The sequence below is a fragment of the Camarhynchus parvulus genome, chromosome 4 (assembly GCF_901933205.1).
Source record: "Camarhynchus parvulus chromosome 4, STF_HiC, whole genome shotgun sequence".
NCBI classification, from domain to species: domain Eukaryota; kingdom Metazoa; phylum Chordata; class Aves; order Passeriformes; family Thraupidae; genus Camarhynchus; species Camarhynchus parvulus.
The window spans coordinates 45,758,791-45,779,683 of NC_044574.1; the positions used below are offsets into that span (position 1 = coordinate 45,758,791).

General features: G+C 41.4%; 1 protein-coding gene across 1 annotated transcript in view; it reads left to right on the plus strand.

The window, feature by feature from the left end:
- Nucleotides 1-20,893, plus strand: part of TET2 (tet methylcytosine dioxygenase 2) — a 68,855-nt gene that overhangs the window by 40,805 nt on the left and 7,157 nt on the right. Inside the window, 6 exon segments of the mRNA XM_030948430.1 lie at nt 6,356-9,728; nt 11,905-11,995; nt 15,475-15,568; nt 16,676-16,884; nt 17,691-17,841; nt 19,999-20,088. Coding sequence (XP_030804290.1) covers nt 6,356-9,728; nt 11,905-11,995; nt 15,475-15,568; nt 16,676-16,884; nt 17,691-17,841; nt 19,999-20,088 — 4,008 coding nt within the window.

Sequence of the window (20,893 nt, forward strand, 5' to 3'; positions counted from 1 at the left end):
GGTGCTTTAGTTCAGCTTCCCTGAATTTGTTAAAGACATCTAATAGTCAGGGTGGTGCTCAAGAAATTGAACAATAGTGGTCTTAAAGTATGTTGGCATCCCAGCACCCACGGTAGTACCAAACAAACTAACCTGGGGAGCACTGCAGCTCTGTGGAATGGCCTGTCCATACAAACCACCTGGATCCACCATTCTCAAAACCTAAACCATGGAAAAGAGCTCATAACTGGCAAGAACTGACAGAGATGCCAACCTCACCTTGAATGATTTGGTTATTGCAACAGGAGGGTCCTTTTGTTTCTCAAATTCAACCTGGTTCTGAAGTTTGACCTTTAGGGAAACATTTCTTATTTCATCATACCATGGTGGCATTTAGAACAACTACTTTAGGAGCTGTGGTGTTTTGCTAGAAGTGCTACATAGTACAATTAGGTACAAAGTTTGTATGGAACACAAATCACAAAAAATGGGAACTGGAGAGCTGTGTGAGGCAACATTATAATTTCTGTTTACTCATATTTTATAATCCTGAATTCATTTCCTTTGCATAATTGGTTTTTTCCACCCATATTGTAGAGGCATTTAATTTTTACTTCCCTTGATTTTATGCAACTGTTAGAATAGTACACTTTTCACATCTGGGTAGAAATTACACAGTATCCAGTCTTGTTGATGGTTATATAATGTAGCAAGTGGAAATCACCATTTAGCTTTACTGTCATGCCCTCTGTATTAAGGTGAAAAATCAAACTGATTCAAGTGCTTTTGAAATTAGATCATTGTATCACTGAAATGCAGGAACTGGTGTCAGTAAATTGAGGGGCGTTTAGCACTAGTTGATTTTAAAAATGCATGAATTTTGAAGCGTCTGGCTTGGAGAAGATTTAATGAATTATTAATCCTCATATGTCACAAATCCCATGCTCTTCATTCCTGTATGTCTGCTTATATGTATATTCACTAGTCACCATTTTTCCTGTAAATTAAGGATAAATTAGCTATACATTAGGTAACAAGTTTTATCCATCCTGCATTTTCTTTTGTTTGACACAGATTATCATAGATCTAAATGCCAGAGAAGACAATTATATTAATGTAATATGACCTTCTGCAGAATACAGTCACAGTGCACTGAGGAGTTTCTAGATTAACCCCTTAACTGCTCTTTAAAGCTACAATAAGAAAGCAATATGCATGTTTTAGGAAAAAATATAGCTTTAACTATAACTTTAAAAAACTTCAAGGGACAGGCAAGGCATGGCATCCTTACTCAAGCTTTTTCCAAAGCATTGCTAATGCCCTAAATAAATAAACTATCCAGATGAAGAGACAGTTGAATGTAGAGCAAAAGGACCCTACTGTAAGCCATAGAGCTCAGCTAACAACAGAGTGTCCTTGTCCTTCTGGGGCCTCCTTTACATCTGCCTTGAAGCTCCAATGTGTTTTCCTCAGCCATCACATATGCAGTGGGGCAGCACAGCAGTGCTGCTGGTGAGGAGCAGAGCAAATCCTTAGGGGATGTTGTGGTGTTTTGAGCCTCAGCTCACCTTGGGTATGAATGCAATCTCTCTCAAATCTGTCCTGGTCTTGCCTCTCCTCTAAGTTTCCATGTGGAAGCTCATGTTGTTTCTCTGTGTATAAACTACAGTACCTTAAGTCCAAAACATACAAGAAATCCTTAAACTATACCACATGTGTTCAACTTTTTATCCCAGCAATAATGGAAATGTCTCACTAATAAGGAGCTTTGATGTGTTACATCACCCCTTTGCCATCTGAGTTCACTGCACGTCTTTCTCCTCTAGGGACACTGGCAGTTGCTTACAGGTGTTAACCAAGGGCACAGCTGCAGCAACCGGTCTTTAGCTAGGCCAGGGAATCACATCCCATAATATCAAATCCTGATGTTAAGCATCATTGTAACTGCTTACACATCTTGTTCCAATGTTAAAGAAGAGAAAGCTTTGTCATAGGGTTAATCAGAAACAATTTTGCACATATGCAAGTCCAGAAGATTTCAGGTTTTAGAACAGAAATTGAACTTTCTGACAATGTCATACATGAGTGCCCTTACCTAAGTAATAACCACTTGTGCCTCTTCTCAAATTTTCATTTTTTAGTGAAATAGGAAAAAACCCAAACCCCTAACTTCAGGAGCTTTTTCACACATTGGAAGTTCAGTATTTAGAACTCTTTGCCAGATGCATGAGCTTCAGAGCAGAGGTGCACAACAGCACATAAGGATACATAGCCACAAGTGAAGTCAGCTACCGTACACAGACAACAGGAGCAGGAGAGTGTAAGCAGAAAGTACAACTTACCAAAATGGAGTTTGGCAAGGCATATGGGCTAATTCACCTCCTGACAAGAAAGTGCTAGAAGGGTTTCTTGTCTGGGAGCAATTTAGACCTCTGTGTCATCTGGCAGTGGCAGAAGGGTGCCAGCAGGATGGAGGCTGTGGCAACACCCCAGGAACAGCCCAGTGATCCATCAACAAGCTTCTGGGTATCTGACTTCTGCTTTCCTGAGTCTCATACTGATAATCAGTTGAGCACAAGTCAGCTGAGGCTTTGATCTGAGGATGTGTATTTCTACTGGGGAAAAAAAACCTCTGGGGAGATAAATGTCTATCTCAGCTAACCCTAGAAGGGGAAAAACACCCATCTGGCATCCCACCTTTTGGTCCTTTTGGGTCTGTGAGTGCTCTATCACAGCTATTCCTCCACCTACTTTTTCTCCTGGGAATCTTGCCCAGTTTTGCAGAAGACTATACTCCCCTGCAGTGGGTGTATTTATTCATTCATTCATCTGAGCTGCTTTGCATTCACAAACTCCCCAGATACAGGTGCTATAGAAAATAAGCTATGAACCTCCAGAACTGGCTAAAACTAAAGAAAGATTTTCTGTGAAAGAAAATGACACAACTTCTGTTGCTGCAGAAATGTCTGTTCTGCTTGTAACAACACCTTCCACACTACACTGATAAGAGGTGGCAGGAATATGCCAAATTTGTCCATAAAACAAACAACAAAAAAAATCTCAGGCTCTCATTCAGTGCCTAGTTTCCAGTTTGTGCCCTGTGTGTGGCAAGAAATAAATGTACTTACATCGATTTCATCTGAAAAAGTCAAACAGTGCTAGTCTGAATTCTAACTTGAATGCATATCGGTGGGATGAGACGCTGATCCATTTGCACAGTAATGTGCTATATTTAAGTCATGCATCGTGGCATCTTCAAAGAGACCAGTCATAATTATGATGGATTAGACTGCAGAGTCAGTCCTAGATGCAGTAATTGTTTCACAGATGCTGATGATGTGACTTGAATTTTTAATGAATTATAGCTGAAGAAAAATATGTGGAGCTTCTAAATGATCTGGATAAAATACAGCTATGGGAAAGACTAAAAAGACTAACTGCTGCACTTGGGGGAAGGTAGATCTACTTTGAGAGGTAGAGAGTTCATCCCACAATGATTGTAAGGACAACCACAAAGACTTTTTAAGATGCAAGCAAGTAGGAGTACTACATAGTGTCCCAGTTAAAACCAGTAATAAAGATATCACGGCCATTTGTTTTTTGCCAGTTCTACATTACAAATTACGTTACTTTACATTTGCTGTGATTTGTAGTTGCTTGAGGAAGGTTTTTACTCAGGTGTGACTTGAGGATAGTGAATAACTTGAGTGTAGACAGTGAGGGAAAGAAGTATAATGCAAAGTTACCCCCATCCTAGATGCATTTCAAAGAATGCAAATCTGGCACTTTTAATGCATGAATTAACTTTGTATTTTGAAAAACCAAATGATTTCCGTGTTTTTTGCAATGTCTAACACCAATCCCTTTTACACTGAAAGTGGTCAGAATTTGGGGGAACATACCATGAGATCTTTGAGAATGATGAACAATAATTCATCTCACAAGATAACCTTGCAGGTTTTGAGAACAGCATGAACCTAAGACTCTTTTCTGACCACAGATGTGCTCCTTTGAGGGGTTTGCAAGCTAAGCTTAAAGAAATCAGGGAGCCCCCACTTCTAAAGAAAATGGTGGGTTTATCTGACTGATAGTAAAGAGTTGAGAAGAAAGATTGCCTGGGAATTCCCAGAAGGAATTTGGTTGCAACCCACAAGGTACACCAGAAAAAAAGCCCCCAGGCAGATTTTGAGGGCCAGCCAAAGTTCCTTGTAGCTTAGTCGCACAGACTAAAACTTTTTTTTAAAGAAATAAATCTTTTAGAAGCAGCTTGACAGCACGGTGTTAATCATTATGGTGTCCTTTATTTAATTTTGTACTTGCAAAATGCAGCAGCCTATACATATGTCTGTGGTTCACCTGCAGTTTTTAGGAATGAGAGGTGTGAAGGCAAAGTATGGCTTCCAATTTAGTCTGGCATTTTTTTTTGAGACACTCTGGGAGCATCGTTCTGCTGCCTGGCATAGAATGACACATCAGAGGAATCCTTTTCACACAGCTTTCTGCTAAGCATGGAACATCATCTCCCTGGGAAAGCTGCAAAGGCTCATGTCTTGTGGTACTATAAAGCTATGGTGGGAAATACCTCTAGAAGGGAATAAGCCTACACTACCATGTTAAAAAAAAACCCAGGCAAGACAGACAAACATATTTTTCCATCTCCCTGTTCTTAGTTTTCCCTGCAAAAATTCTTTTTTAAAGTATCATCACTTGTAGCAAGAACTTCGCTACTTCTGTCATAAAAAAACCCCATAAATTGAGTTAAGGAAGAAAAAACCCAAACTTAAGGAGCTCAAAAGTAAATCTAAAAACAAGTTTGGCATTCAGAGGAAATGAATACAAGTTATCATATAGATGCTTTCTGGTGAAAGTGTGCAGTTGAATTGTCCTGCTACTGAAATCAGAGCTGCAATAAGAGAGAATTCTGCTGGATGCAATGTATTTAATGAATTAATATTACTCCTAAAAGCATTTTAGAATCACATTACTTAACTAAGGCAATACTGCACTGAAAACTATATAAATTACATTTAAATAACATTTAAAATTACATTTTAATAACATAAAAATATTAATGTAGGATAAATACATAAGCAGAGCAACCATGATGGGAGAATTTTTTTCAGTATAATAGTTCTTCCTACGTAGTGGCAATACCAGCCACATGTCATGTTTCTCCTGACTCTGCAGTCCAAGCAGACCTGACCTGGTAATGGAGAACCCTTCAAATTCTCCTTTATGCAAACCAAAAATAAAAGCTTCAGAACAGACAGGCATTTATCCAAATTTTCTCTGTGCAACTTCAAATCTGTAAGACCCACTGTCACTCTGCCTTCTGTCATTTGTGACTGGTTGAGAACCATAAACCAAGAATAAATTACGAGCGGAGTCAAACAAGGGCTTTATCTATGTTAACTGGGTCTGTGAATTCTGGGAAGATGCACGTGAACAGGATTAGCTTGTCATTGTATGGAATTTGCTCACTGCACATTGTCAGTACTTTTATCCAGCTAAAAACTTCACTTTGTAAGTAAAGAGTGTATGAGAAAATAGGATTTCTCATTACAACAAAGAAGAAAAAAATCCTAACTCCATAGCTGCAGAGCTCAATTCAAAACCCAAAGCATGGTTTAAGCCATGCTTGATGTCTATATGTAAATTTGAAAGGATATTGATACCTAAAAAAAGCATTTCCATCAAACCTTTCAAAAATCACTCTATTTCTGTCAACTTTACTGATCTGCTGATGAACTGTTAGAGTTCCCGTGGACAGGAGTCAAGTATAGCTTTGTCTTGTGTATTCTGCCACTTGCATGGTCTTCAGGAATGCCAGTTATAAAAGACCCTGTCAGACAGCTGAGGACAGGAAAAAAGTTTTTCCCTCTAATTGGAAACTTGGTGGCAATACTCCTTCAAGTCAGACAAAAGAGGTTTGGCACACTTGATCAAATTACAGGATTAGCACCAAGTCTGGGAATCACGGTTTCAACATGACTTTCTGCCTTACCAAGGGCAAAATGTGATGACAGAGGAGTCTATGCAAATCATTCAAAAGCAGAGAATACTTTTTGCACCACTGCAAGAAATTTCTTCTGGTAAAATATCTTCTTGTGTGTTAAATGGGGGTAAGGAAGTCACTCTGTATTTTTACTCTCTTTTTATCTTGAAGAACAAACCTTTTTTAAAAAGGGAGACCTGGGGGTGCAAGAAGCACTAGGATAGTGAAACATCCCTTGGGTGTGCTTGCAGGCTCACGCTGTGTGTGGGAGCTGGTCAAGGCAAGGGGTGCTTGAGTGCTGCAGGAATTGCCAGTTACTGGCTGTCCTTCAATGGAAACTAAAACTGACTTTGATTCTCTCCTGTTTCTTTTTTCTTTCAGATACATTCAGAGGGTAGCCTTGTGGATGGCCTCAGAGCAGGCCAGATGGAACAGGACAGAACCAACCATGCTGACGGCAATAGATTGAGTCCATTTCTAATATCACAGTCTTCTCACGTCTTCCAGGCAGAGCCTTCTGCAGTGAAGCTACAGAACGGGAGTCCAGCAACAGAGAGGTCTGAAGTGGAAGTAAATGGAGACCACAAGCTACTATTCAATAAAAGCAACTTTGGAGTGCCCCACCCGAAGGGAAGTCCAAACAATTGCGTTAGCCCAGACCTTTTACAAGAAAAGAAAGTATATTCCAAATATATGCAAAATGGTGGGATCAAACGCACTTTTAGTGAGCCCTCTCTGTATGGACTTCATGAGAGCAAGAAAGTGAAACAAGATAAGGAGATAAATGGAGAAAAAGCTGAGCCAGAGGACAATAGTGAAAAACCAAGTGTCTCCAATTGTTACAGTGAGAAGAAATCGGAGAGTTTTAAAAGACAAGAAAACGAAGCTTCAGATTTGATACCGTCTACAAGATACAACAGCGTTGGTTCAGAAAACCCTCATGACCTTCTGATTCAGGATGAGCAGGAGCAGGAAAATATTCATTGCCATAACAGGGACATTGTCTTACTACTTAAGAACAAGGCAGTGCCAATGCCTAATGGTGCTACAGTTTCTGCCTCTTCCATGGAAAGCATGCATGGTGAACTCCTGGAGAAAACACTGTCTCAATATTACCCAGAACATGTTTCCATAGCAATGCAGAAGAACACATCTCTTATCAATGCCATTACCAGTCAGGCTACTAACGAGTTGTTCTATGAGACAACATATTCATCCCATACCTCAGGGCAGATCACTTCCCCACAGACCTCAAACTCTGAGCTGCCTCAAGTGCCAGCTGTAGTGGTTACTGAGGTCTACAACACAAAAGACTCCAGTAAACCACCAGGTAGCTGTTCACTTCAGAAACCAGATCTACAGCTACAGCAACAGATTCCAGGCTATGATACTCACCAGTTACCTGTAGGAAACAGTAATATTCATGGAAGCATAGGGCAGATTCCCAACCAAGACCTCTCTCTAAGTTCCAGCAGTAACCTGCAAGCTCAGAGCACTGCTCTGGAAAGGTACTCTGAGCAAGCAGAAAATAATGGTGCTTTCTTTACACAGAACTCAACGTTTCACAAAGATTCCTCCACTGCTCCTGCTCCAGAACTGAACAGTGCACTGTCTGCCGCGGTGCAAGAAGGACACCACTCCTATGACAACAGGTGTGATGAAACTCTTCCTGGGGAGATTAACAATGAAGGGCAACAGGAGGGACCAATGTCAGAAAGTCCCAGCCTCAGCCAACAACAACTTCAACCTCAGCAGAGCCTTCTGCAACAGGCACAAATGTCACAAGATGTCAGTGAAAGCAACCCACAAGCTGCTGTGGCCACCTTGATTCCGCAGCTCCCCGAAGGAGAGACGCTGGCGTCAGAATCTCCCCTCCAAAACCTGCACGCACACAGAAGTGAGGGTGAGTTGCAGCAACACTATCAGCATTTCCCAGGACAGAGAGAACCTGAGACTCCTCCTGACAAAGAAAAGGACCAAGTGAAAGAGCCTGTACAACAGGCTCAACATTATTCAAAACCAGCCTGGATAGAACTGGTTTCCACCCAGTTCTGCCAGGGAGAGCCTCCCCAGAAGCCCAGCAAAGCATTATTGCGGTCAATTCTTCAGTACCAGGCAAGCACAGCCCAAACAGTTTATACAAAACAGTATGCTGGAAGTCCTGATTCATTAAAGGGGCCTTCAGGACAGGCCCAGAGCCAGAAGATAATGCAACAGGAACAATGTCCTCCGCTGTACAAAAGTGAGAGCTCCCAGCTGCAGTCGCATCCCCCAGCTGACCAGCAGCTGCCATTCCAAAAACACTCACCGCAGCCACAGCTCACAAAGGTGGATTCCCTTCTCAAGTCCCAAGTGCAGCAACACCCTCCACAGCAGCTCCATTTCCAGCCAAGATCAGAACAAGCTGAACAGCCTTTAGGGGCCCCCTTGAAACAGCAGCACTTGAATCCCCAGCCAGGGGAAAACGGGCAATTCCTGCATTCACACATCTTGCAACAGATGCTGCAAAAACAGGCACATCCAGTGCAACTGCCATGCAGTCCACAGCTAACCCCAAACCAGCAGCAGGCTCCACAAATGAAAACTAAAGACCTGCCCCAAGCTGTACCCCACCCCCAAAGCAATGCTGAGCAGCCTCTAGACAGGATGTCCTTCAATCAACTGAAAGCAGATGAATGTTTCCAAACTGGGAGTAAGTATGCTAAATCAGCTGCATTCCCAGTGCCTAACCCTCAGCTAGGCCTGGAGCAGGTACAGACCATGAACAAGAAAGCTCCCCTTTACACTCAGAAGGCAAATGCCAGTCTCCAGCACCCTTGCCCAAACAACAGACACCTGATTTCTGAGAAGAAAGGGAATGCCACAAATATGGAATGCTTTGGAGCCAATAAAATGCAGGACTTGCAGCATGTGCAGTATTTTTCAAATAACTTGACCGCAAAGCAAGATGTGAATCACTGTTTTCAAGAACAAGAGCAACAGACACAACAAGCCTCAGTTCTACAGTTGCCACCCCTCCAGCCCTCACAGGGCTATGGTGCTAGTCTGAACCAAGACCTCCTGAATAAACAAGCTCCACAGATCCCTCAGCAGTACTTACCACATGGCCAAACAGCCCCCCATGCCCAAGAGCAGAGAGGCTGTCATTTGCAGTCCCAGACCCCTAAGGATTTTCAAAAGCATGCTGCTCTGCGGTGGCATCTTTTGCAAAAACAGGAGCAACAAGCATACCAGCAACCCAAAACTGAGATTGGTCCCAGTGCAGCACGCAAGCCTATAAAAATTGAGGCTGGCACAAAGTCTAATGTCTGCATGCGCCCATCAGCTGGGCAGCTGGAAAACAAAACGTGGAAAAAAACAATTAAACAAGAGAATCAGCACTTTGGCTGTGAGAACATGCAACAAAAGAGCATAATTGAGACAATGGAGCAGCAGCTAAAACAGATACAGGTCAAATCACTGTTTGATCATAAGACTTTTACTCTCAAATCACCCAAACATGTGAAGGTTGAAACAGCAGGCCCTATTACCATCCTCTCACGAAATACCAGTGCTGCAGATTTTGACACTCAAACCCCAATCTTAGATCAGCAAGCAAACTTGTCTGCTGAGAAAACCCCGACCAAAAGAACAGCTGGAACTGTTCTCAATAATTTTTTAGACTCACCTTCCAAGTTATTGGATACGCCTGTAAAAAATTTATTGGACACACCTGCCAAAACCCAGTATGATTTCCCATCTTGCAGCTGTGTTGGTAAGTGCTGAGATGTACTAAAAACGTAATAGTTCACAGGAAGGAAATGAGCCTTCAAGCTGGGATCACAGGGCTAGCTGGATGTTTTTGTTGGAAGATTTTTTTGGGGGTTTTAAAGAACAGTAATTAGTGAAGACTTATAAAACTGGGATTTTACACACTTATGCCTACTCCACTTACCAACCCTACACAAGGCCCCTTTCTCATTATTTCATAAAGCAATTACCTATTTGATTTTTCAGTCAGAATGCTTGTGGCTTCAGATCCATTCTCCTTGAGCAGCAGACATGTAACGACAACATACTGATAAAAAACAGGTCATAACTTTATGACCTAATTTATTTGTCAAGGTTAGATACAGCTTTTAAAAAAACTATCCTGGTCCAAAACTTTTTGAGCCTTATCGACATTTTTTGCTCTAACAGTGAAATTGTTGAAGTTTCTCTTAGTAAAGCATAAGAAAAAACAGATATCAGATTATTCCTCACTTCTTGCTAGAGTTTATCCTCCTTTTCAGGCATTTGTCTCCTGTAAGGCTAAAGAAAGTTTCATTGACAAGCTACACAAGCAGCACCAAAAAAAGCAGTGGGGAGACCCTTGTTGTTGCTTGATGGCAAACCCTGTCTCCAAGAGCTGGAAAAATAGAGCAGAGGGAAGCAGACTGACAGGCATGGTCCCTAGCCCAAGCTTTCATACAGTACTGACACTGCACATAGGCAAGTGTAACAGGCACTTTCAGACTCTACTGCATAAACTATTCAGGCTGAGACAAAAGGTTCAGCACCAAAAATGAGAAGAAGAAAATAAAAATCCTTGTTACAGTTTCAGTTACTAGGATTTTGTATTGACTATAAAAGAGGAAAGTTGAATCAATGCTCCTCCAAAATGCAAAATGGACCTTTTTGCTTATTTGAATGTTGGGGCTGTGTCTCAGAGATGATATGTGGGAACAAAACCAGGAAATAGTGTATATCTAGAGCTCCCAGGAAGAACTCTGGAAGTCAGTTCCTTGCTCTTCCTTGTTTGATAAGAAACAACCTTCAAAAGATAGCTTTTTTGGAAAACACAGTTGTCATTTTTTGGGGTTTTTAAATATTGTTTCTTCCATATAGTTAGCACAAGTTTTTCTGGCACTTATTTCCTTATCCTCACTTTTTTTTCCTACTGAAACCACTAAGCAAACTTAAGAACTTATCCTTCATTGCCATTTTAATCCTTCAGCCCTAGCAGACAGTAGGAAATACAAGAGTATGGAACTCTCTCTGAAGAACCCAGTGCCACAGCATAATCTATAGGTTTATTGCTCTTTCTCATCAATATTGTCCTTAAGAAGATTAAATTAAGCCATTCCCCACTGACACATTCATATTTATACCATCCCTTCATCGTGCTTCTAGAGGCTGGCTGTCAAGAGCAGCACCACCCATCCAGCCTGTGGGGTTAGCATGGCAGAAAGCATCAAGTCAGCATTCAGACATCAGCCAGCACAGCTCCACCATCTCCTGACTCCAAGCAGGGCCTGCCCATTTCTTTCACACAGCTGGAGCCTGATTCCTGGTATCAAACCAAAAATCCAGCATGTGTTGTGACTGCTGATATGGTTCTACCTACACACAGAAAACTGAGGCCACATGCTTGGCATACTAGGGTTTTTACCAGGCCTTGGGCATGATTTTTTTCAGCAAACTTGGGGGGGGTTTCATTTCACAGTCTTTCCATGGGTGGCAGGAATTCTCTGTGTAACCTTAGTAGCCAGTTTTTCAAGCTGTAAGTTCCTGCACTGTAAAAAACAAGTACAATACAGTTCCCTAACATCAATACTTACCAAGGTTATCCCATTTATCGTCCTTTCTATATACTGGGAGAGGAGGAAGTGGGAGAAGGAGAAACAATTGTTCACTGATAACAGGAAAATGCCAATTTGAATGTCAGTGTAGAGCCTGAGGTGTGGAACAAGTGTTTGTGCTAGGGAAAGGCACAGCTGTTTGCAGGATTGGCCATTGCTTTGCATGTTTAGTACAAACTGTGTGGGCAAATACCTGAGACATAAGTGTTTGAAAACTGACCCCAGCCCATGCAGCAGTCTTCTAACAAGCTAGAGGTAAGCTTTGCAATGTGACATTTTACATGAAAGAACTAAACTTCAAAGTAATAACCTTTATTTTGTTTTAAACAGAGCAAATTATTGAAAAAGATGAAGGTCCCTTCTATACCCATCTAGGAGCCGGTCCTAACGTGGCAGCTATTAGAGAAATCATGGAAGAAAGGTAATTAGTGCAAAGGCACAGAGGAGATTAACTTTTATCCTTTTGTGGATGTCAGAATTTTTCCAGCTTTTGCACATAAAGAAACAAACAACTGCAAATCAAGTAATTACTTGTAGGCTCAGCTACTCCAGCGTTGCCAACATTACGCACCCTGCTATTCAGCAGAGAGTCACAATATTTGACAGGGCTAACAGTCTGCTGGCTGGCACGGGCTGGGCCCTGGCACACACATGCCAGCAAGCCCAAGCCGGAACAAGTTCTCCCCAGCCTGCCAAGCAAGGCGGCTGGCAGGGGCTGCAAAGGCAGGCATGGAGCTGGTGTTCCCTCTGGCTAGGAGAATGCCAGCAGAGAAGGAGGATGAAGAGCAGAATACCAAATTTCAGCATGTTTCCCCTCACAAAATTACTAAATGTCTAAATCTCATTCATTCATGTCCAGAGGAGTGCCACAAAATTGCTGGATGGGATTTCAGCCCAAGAATCGATAAGTAGTGTTGTGAGAAAACATTCCCCTGCCTTGGAGTATTGCACAAACCCAGTCTTATCTTGATTATGGACAATCCCCTCTCATCATGTTGCATCCTGTGGTGTATTTAGTACATCAATGCTAACCAAACCAGGAATTTTTAAAGGCACAGAAAAGATATATTATATGTGCTGTTTAAAAAGATAAGTAAGCACAAACCTCACCAGCCTACCTAAGATACACAAATTAAAAGCTGTCACAAAAGTGACTTCTGCACTGTGAATTCTGCATTACTTGTAGCCAATAATGACCAGATTTTTAGAGGTATCTGGGAATTCAGTTCCTCCCTGAACAAAGAAGCAAAAGAAAAACTATTCAGTTAAGTCAGAGACAGATGGGAATTTGATTTGTTGGTACCTTAAAAATCTGGACTCCAGAATAGCAGTGAAGCTCCAGCTAGTTTCAGCTGGAGCTTCAAAAAAGCAAATGGGCATTATTGCAGTACTGAGTCTGAGCTAAGGAGCACTATTTCTTAGCAAGGTCTGTTAGCTTGTGTTCATCACCGCACACCCATGAGGCACTTGTAGCCTATTAAATCCTTCAGATTAAAACCTAAGGTGTTTTCTCTTTCTTAGCACCTCTTTCCCTGTGACTCTTATGGTTACTGGTTTGCCCCAGTAATTTTCAGCTCTGGGAGCAGCTTGAGTGCATGTAAACTATATAAATCAGCTTCCTTCTGGGAAGGGAGAGTGAACACTGATTCTCTGAAGAAATTCTTTACCATCTGATATCTCCAGAACTCTCACAACTGGTTCTTTAGTATTTCCAAATAATGAATAAAAGAGGAAAGTCATTCATGTTGTAATGTCAATTAGAGACATAACATTTTTTCTGTTTTTTACATTTTTCATTCTTAATATTGACCTTACCTTTTTTCTTTTCTTTTTTGAATTTAATTTAATTTCATGTTGACAGAAGGAAATTAGGAGATATCATAGGTGATGTGCACTAATCAGCCAGGTTCAGCGGAGTATAGCAGCAACCACTTGAGCAATGGCTAGTGTTCAACTGTATGGTATGAACTATGAAATTCTCTGACTGAAGAACTCCAGAACTCATTAGTCAATTTTGTATCCCTAAGTAAAAAAAAAAACCAAACCCTTCATCATAAAGATACTCAAGCATGCACGTTCAGTTGGTGATATTAATCACAACTCAAGTGCTTTTAACCTAGCTTCCCAGGCATATGGATTGACTGGTAAGGTATCAGCACTGCTAAAGAAGCCAGGATTTGGATTTAGACTTACAATTAATATTTTAGCTATACCAGAAGTAATTTCTTGCAGAATCCATAGTGGATACAGACATCGCACCTCTTCCTTCTCTCAATTCCTACTTTTGCTCAGTGAGATTTGCTCTAGTTTTAAAGCCAATCAGCTTTGGCCTGAAAGCAAGCATGACAAACATCAGGCACTAATTCCATTCTGACAGTTGAAAAAACTTGGGATGAAGTCCATTTAATTTCCAGTGTGTAATGTACAACATATTTCTATAGAGGCATCCACACAATTGTCCTGCAATCCAGATTAGAAAACTAAAAGAAAATGTTAAGATTTAAAAATGTTTTTTGAATGTGGTTAATTAAAGAAACAAATAAATACTAATGTCCAAGCCTAAGCAGGAAAAAGTGACCTAACAGTTGCCTGCAGAACATGTGTAGTACAACTTCATTTTGTTTGTATAATTTCCTGTGCCACTGAAACTTCACAATGAGATCACATCTAAAAATAAGCATTTTTCATTTCCTTTACAGGACAAAAGTTTAAATACAGATACTGGCCCTTAAATATGTCACCAAGATTTTAGTGCCAAAATAAGAAGAAAAAGGGTCAAAAGTCCTTAAGGCATCACTAAATGGCTGCATAACAGGAATATACCTTGATTACTCTGCCGGTAAAGGCAAGGAATAAGGAGACTGATTTAGTCAGTCCCCACACTTGGCTATTAAAAGTTAACAGCAGTGAGAGTGGCAGAATTCCAGAAATGGTGATGGAAGTGCAGTTTGTCCAGTGCCCAAGGAGCAGCCAAGTGGCCAGGGTGGCTCAGTCTGTAACACTGCAGCCACTGCAGGTTCTGCTGTGGCCTCCCCTGAGCCCTGGTGTGCCCTGGTGGGCAATCCCAGAGAAATGCCTGGAACTGGCTCAACACATGCAGCACTTTTTACTGAGTCAAGATACCCTTCATGGGGCATTTGCCACATATCTCCACCTGGAAAGTGGATCCTCTTTGCTCTGGCAACAGCGCTGCTTGCATATGGAGCTAGAGCCTGACTTGAGAGCATAATCCCCTTGTTTAAACGCTTCAGCAAGAGCTGAGCTTACCCATCTTGGCTGCAAAAAGGCACACAAATGGTGTTATTTGAGGCACCTTGTGATCCTATCTGGAGTACAGAAGTCAAGTAGAAGTAAATAAGTAACAATTTATGACAGGATTATGAAGTTAAAAAAATAGATATGAAGCAAATTAATCCTGACTTAACTGATTCACACTAAGCCAGAAACAAGCACAGAAAATTAATAAAGTGACTGTTACATGCCAGCTGTTCCATGACAACTTAATTATGTACATTTCACAGAAACAACTTCAACCCAGAAATTAAAATAAAAATATAAAATTCTTCACCAAAATAAGGAGACTTCCTTCTTTTAAAAAAATCACTTTTCAAAATGTCATCTATAACAAATGCTCTAAAGAAATATCTGAAATACTTGGTAATAATAATGTAATACTAATAATTTTTACCCATCTGGGATATATTAAAGACATTTGCCTCTCTTAATGTATCATTCCACCACTGTAATAAAATCATTAAGACAAACCACATTGCACATCTTTCCCTGTAATTCATAGTGTTTATTTTTCTAAGATAAGACTGGCAAATGTGCTCCATCTTTTCAGTGTTCACACAGAACCACATGAATCTGCTTACTGCACATATTTTTGTTTTGTTTAAGATTTGGACAGAAGGGTAAAGCTATAAGGATTGAAAGGGTTGTCTACACTGGGAAAGAAGGCAAAAGTTCTCAAGGATGTCCAATTGCTAAATGGGTAAGTGATGTAAACAAATTAATCTCATTCGGTATGATGGTTCATGTGGCTGACAGCAGTGACATGTCCTGTTAACTGACACTAGGAAACTTCAAATAGCTCAACAGCAGCAATATTATAGGGTGCCTGTAGCCTGCTACCACCCTTCTCACTCCATTGACTTGTTGCATGGAGAATACCAAGAATAAAATTTAATTCAAAGGTATGAAAACCTAAGAAGAAAAGCATGTTTGCTTAAAGTTTTGCTCCACCTGGCATTTTCATTGCTGTTTAATTTTAGCCTACAAATAAGTCCAGTAAGTGCACCACTGTTATGTCTTTAAAATACCCTCCCAGTTTGAGAGAGGTGTTAGGACACCCTCTCAGCAAACACTGTTGTACTTTGGAACAAATTACTGAGTGGTTGGGATTGCTGGGGAAAGACAGCATGAGGAAAAACTAATGCATTATAGTTTTTATGCATGCCAGACTGCACCCTTTTTAGGAAAAGCTTCTCAGTGCTTATGCTACTGGAAGGACACTTATTTGAAAAACATCTACTGCTTTCCTACCAACACTGTAATGTTTGTATGTAATAAGAGGAGGTCACAAAACTGTGAGACTGGTTATGAGTATAGCTGGTTAAGTTTGGAAGGGAAGGGGAGAGAGCTCCCTTGTCCAGTTATTTAGTCCCTTCCTTACTGCCTGCCTTTGCCTGCATGCTTCCTGCCCTAAGACAGGTGTCTACTACCCAGCTCTGTGCAGGGATACACCTCACGGCTCACTTCCTTGTGCTCACCAATCAATCTGAGCCACACTCAGTAACACAGATTCAGGAGAGGAATCCTGCTTTTACAAAGCTGGTTTCCACCACCACAGGTTTCCATGCCATCAGTCACCCTCTTAGAGTCAGCTTCATTAAACACAAAGAGTGTTTAACAAAGAGTAGCCCTGCCATATCACAGTGAGAAAAACAGACTGAACTGCCAGAGGCAAAGAGGAGGAGACAAGTAGAAATAAGCTTCCCACACACAGAGTAATGCTGAGGTTTCCCTCTCTCTTGCTCTTCACATTAAGAATGGCATTGTTTGTGTTGGGGCTCTGGGGTGTGTGTTGCTGTACATGCAGGTAGTCCGCAGAAGCAGCCAGGAGGAGAAGCTGCTGTGCCTGGTGCGCGAGCGAGCGGGACACACGTGTGAGACGGCCGTCATCGTCATTCTCATCCTGGTCTGGGAGGGGATCCCGACCAGCCTGGCCGACAGGCTCTACTCGGAGCTCACTGACACCCTGCGCAAGTACGGCACGCTCACCAACCGGCGCTGCGCCCTCAACGAGGAGTAAGTGCAGCAAGGACTGTGCTCACCAAACCTGCAGCTCCATCTTCAGACCCAGCTCCTCTACTCATGCTGTTACCCTGAAACATCTACCTTCCTAGCTGTTTCATGCAGTTTGAAAACCCACAAATTTGTAGGAAACCCAAAGTAAACACTCTTATAAATAGGGAAAAACATTTTCTTAGAGTTGTGAAGCATCTCAATATATTTAAAAGAAGATATCTCAGCAGGAGCCAGAATAGCTGATACCTCAACATTGAAATAAAAGCTGGGTGCACTAAAGTGTACTTGTGTAAGCTGACACAGACTAGCCTGAATTTAAAGAAATTGCACTGTATGTCTTTCCCATGCCTTTCTGAGAGACAAGAACATTTAGACCAAAATTACCACAGCTATCACTGTATGTTACTTTGGCTTCATGGGTAGAGTCATATTTCAGGCATTATTGCTTAGCCCCTGACAGAGGGCTCCCACATTCCTGCAGGGCTGTCAGCACAAGCCCATGAGGCACTATGAATATCAGTACCTAACAAGGCACCACACAAACATACCCTCACCCAAGCAAAGCCATGTTTCTCACACAAGTGTAGAACCCCCAAAGACCCTGCTTTGTAGCCAGGAAATTATTCACTGATAAATTCTTCTGTTATGATGTGTATGTCTCCCTCTTGCAATTCTACATTATTTACTGGTGGAAGATTATCCACACTGCTGATTCCCTGAAGCACTGGCAGAACGCTGATGGCCACTGCCAGAGCACCACAGGGGGACCTGCCTGCTGCTAACAGCTGTGTTCTCTTATCTTTTAGACGGACTTGTGCATGCCAAGGGCTGGACCCTGAAACTTGTGGTGCTTCATTTTCCTTCGGTTGCTCCTGGAGCATGTACTACAATGGTTGTAAGTTTGCCAGAAGCAAGATTCCAAGAAAGTTTAAGCTGATGGGGGATGACCCAAAAGAGGTTGGTGTCCATTTCTGAAATGAGCTTGATTTGCAAAGAAATGTTTTCTGTCGCTCTGCAAATAGAGATACAGTACAAGAGAGCAGGGCCTGAGGCCTCCCTGAGTGCTGTACATGTAGGGTAATTAAATAACTGCCAGTCAAAACCAATTGATTCCAGTCACTGAGCCAGCTGAATCGACTGCCCAAATTCTGACAGCTGGTAAAAGCCCTGAGACTTGAAACCATGTTTGCAGGCTTTCACAATTAGAGGAGAAGGCATGGCCTGAATAATTCCGGCTGTATTAGGCCTGCAACTGAGCATTCCCAAGTGGCACAATGGAAGGTTTACCAGCTAATGGCACATAACACTGCAAGTGGGAACCAGAGCAGACTGGTTCAATGGAGACAAACATGATGAAACGCTGAGATGACAATAGGAAGAAGAGGATAGGAAGACTCATTCTACATACAGTCCTGCCCCACTGAATGTTTCCAGACCGGGCTCTGTGTTACAACAAACTGGTGAACGTTTAAAACGAGCCAGAGTAATAAACATTGACCTTAGCCTGGACACAAGATACCCCGAAGTTATGACTGCAGTGACTCCTGGACACCTCCAGCAAGTCATGTGAAGCTCCAGTGGCCCAATCTGCTTTCTGGCAAGGATGTGCAGATTTAGTCCCTTGCTTGTGCACTGGCATGCTAGTTTCACTGTATTCTGATGTCTTACACAAATCCAAGCATTACTCTTTCATAATCAGAGAGACAGATAATTCCACATCCTACCGCCTGTGCTGAAAAGAGTCCACTGTTCAGAATACCATCATAACTAACATACAGGTTTTCCTGCCCACTGCTCTTCTACAGCACCAAGAACTACAGAATAGCCCTCCTCCGTACATGCTGTGGCACAAAGCCTTCTTTATCACAGCCTGCAATCCTAAACTACCTACATTTCTAAGATGATACCCGGCCAGAGCACACCAGGGCACTCTCCCAGCTTGCATTCTTGCATTTACTTCCTAGGGAAGCCAGATTTATGCAGGAAAGAGGGCTTTACCCTCCAGTCCTGGTCCCAAAGTTAGGGGCAGCCAAAGCATGCATCCAGACCAGGGATTGGGTTCCATAGCATAGACACAGTTTACAGGCAGCACAAACAGAATCCTCCCCAATAAAAACTAGAAAATACACTAACAAATGCTAACCTACAGGCCATAAAAAGCTCCACATTCTGGCAGCTGGCACGAGGTCACAGTAAGATATTTTTTGACAATTTAATATCAAACCAAACTAGGATATTGTCCCATAGTAGGGAATGCAAACTTTCAACACACCAAATGCATTCCTCTCTGAAACCTGTTTTCTCCCAGCTCTTCACATCTTCCTGCAACACAAAAACTCCTAAAAACAAATATGCCATTCCATTATGCCACCATTCTGTATGCATTTAAAATTAAAGATATGATAAACCTCATACAAGTGAGGTTTTGATTTTGGGATTCTCATCCTTATATGATGGGAAACAACTCTGGAGTATGTTTTAGATTATTTTTTAAAATGCTTTATTTTGACAGCATGCAATTTAGAGAGAAAAGGAAGTGTGGTCATTCCCACCTCCATATCACCAATTACTCGACACATCCATTCATTGCTTAAGGATTGGAAAGTTTTTGAAGACTGCAATATTTAAATATTTTGAAATTTCTGCATATAAAAATATTTCAGTATGTCAAAGTGTTGTCATTGCAATATGCAAAACACTTAAAGTAGCCATATTTATTTGGATCATTCTGATGTTATTTCTCTCAAGCTTTCTGAAGAGTATTATTTTTCCACAACTCCAAAAAGGAAAATAATGAGGATTATCACACTTAGATCTAAAACATATCCACATTGAAGAATGTGATTTTTCTTAATATAAAACAAATTAGGAGTATAGGATATGGTGTTCTACTGCAGGTTTTCCACTACACTGCTATAACTGCTCCATTCCTTTAAAGGCCTTAGAACAAAGAAATCAAAAGGAGATTCACAACAGTCACTGTCTAAACAACAGTGATACCGGTTCATGCCTTTACACAACAGTCTTTACACACAATTGTGTAAAGACCCCAACTTGTTGGATCCCAGATGTACAGTATGGAAGTGTCATTGAACCCTGTTTCATCTCTAACAGGAAGAAAAACTAGAATCCCATTTGCAGAATCTGTCAACCCTGATGGCACCTACCTACAAGAAGCTTGCACCCGATGCATATAACAACCAGGTATGATGGGGGGAAAAAAGGAATATGAGCAGTCATGGAAATACCTGGTTTTTAACATACTTCCCAATGCTTCAGCCTTGCACCAAACCATCACATACATTTTGTGCTAACATTTCTTTGATATCAGCATGAAGACAAATAGAAATGAACACTTGCTCTCACAAGTAAAACTAGCAGGATTTGGTCCACTAAATAGAATTAACCTTTTCAGCTACATCAACACGATAAAGTCATTTCACTCTTCAGCTCCAAAATCCAAATTTCCTGATTTAGCATGAAATACCATCCAAACCAACAAAGTTGCCGTGTATATGGCATGAAATTGGCAACAGTTTGCACTCAAGTCCCAAAGCCACAGTTTCTGTTCTGCTCTCTCAAGCAGCAGATGAATTTAGTTTTCACCAAAACACCCTTTAGAAACATGCTTTTAAAGTGAAATTCTATATTTTAATACACTCAGTCCTGTGTATGCACTCAAGTGCCTGCCCCAGCCTTCTTGCACAAAGGGATCTGTTCTCAGACACGTTCAGAGCTGTGAAGAGCTTCCCACTGTGGCTGTGTCTCATCTACATTTCATTACAAAATGTCTTTCAGATAGTTACACCAAAATTTGACAGCACACCACTTGCAAACATGTAACTGTTGACTTTATTTTCGTTGCTCAGGTTTACTACTGTTAGGAACATTCACAGAACTTGAGTCCCGAAACTTTCAGCATCTACTGCAAACTGTGACATCACCCTGCTTTCCTATTGATAGCATAGTACAACCAGCACAAGACAGATTCTCAGCTTTAACAGAAACA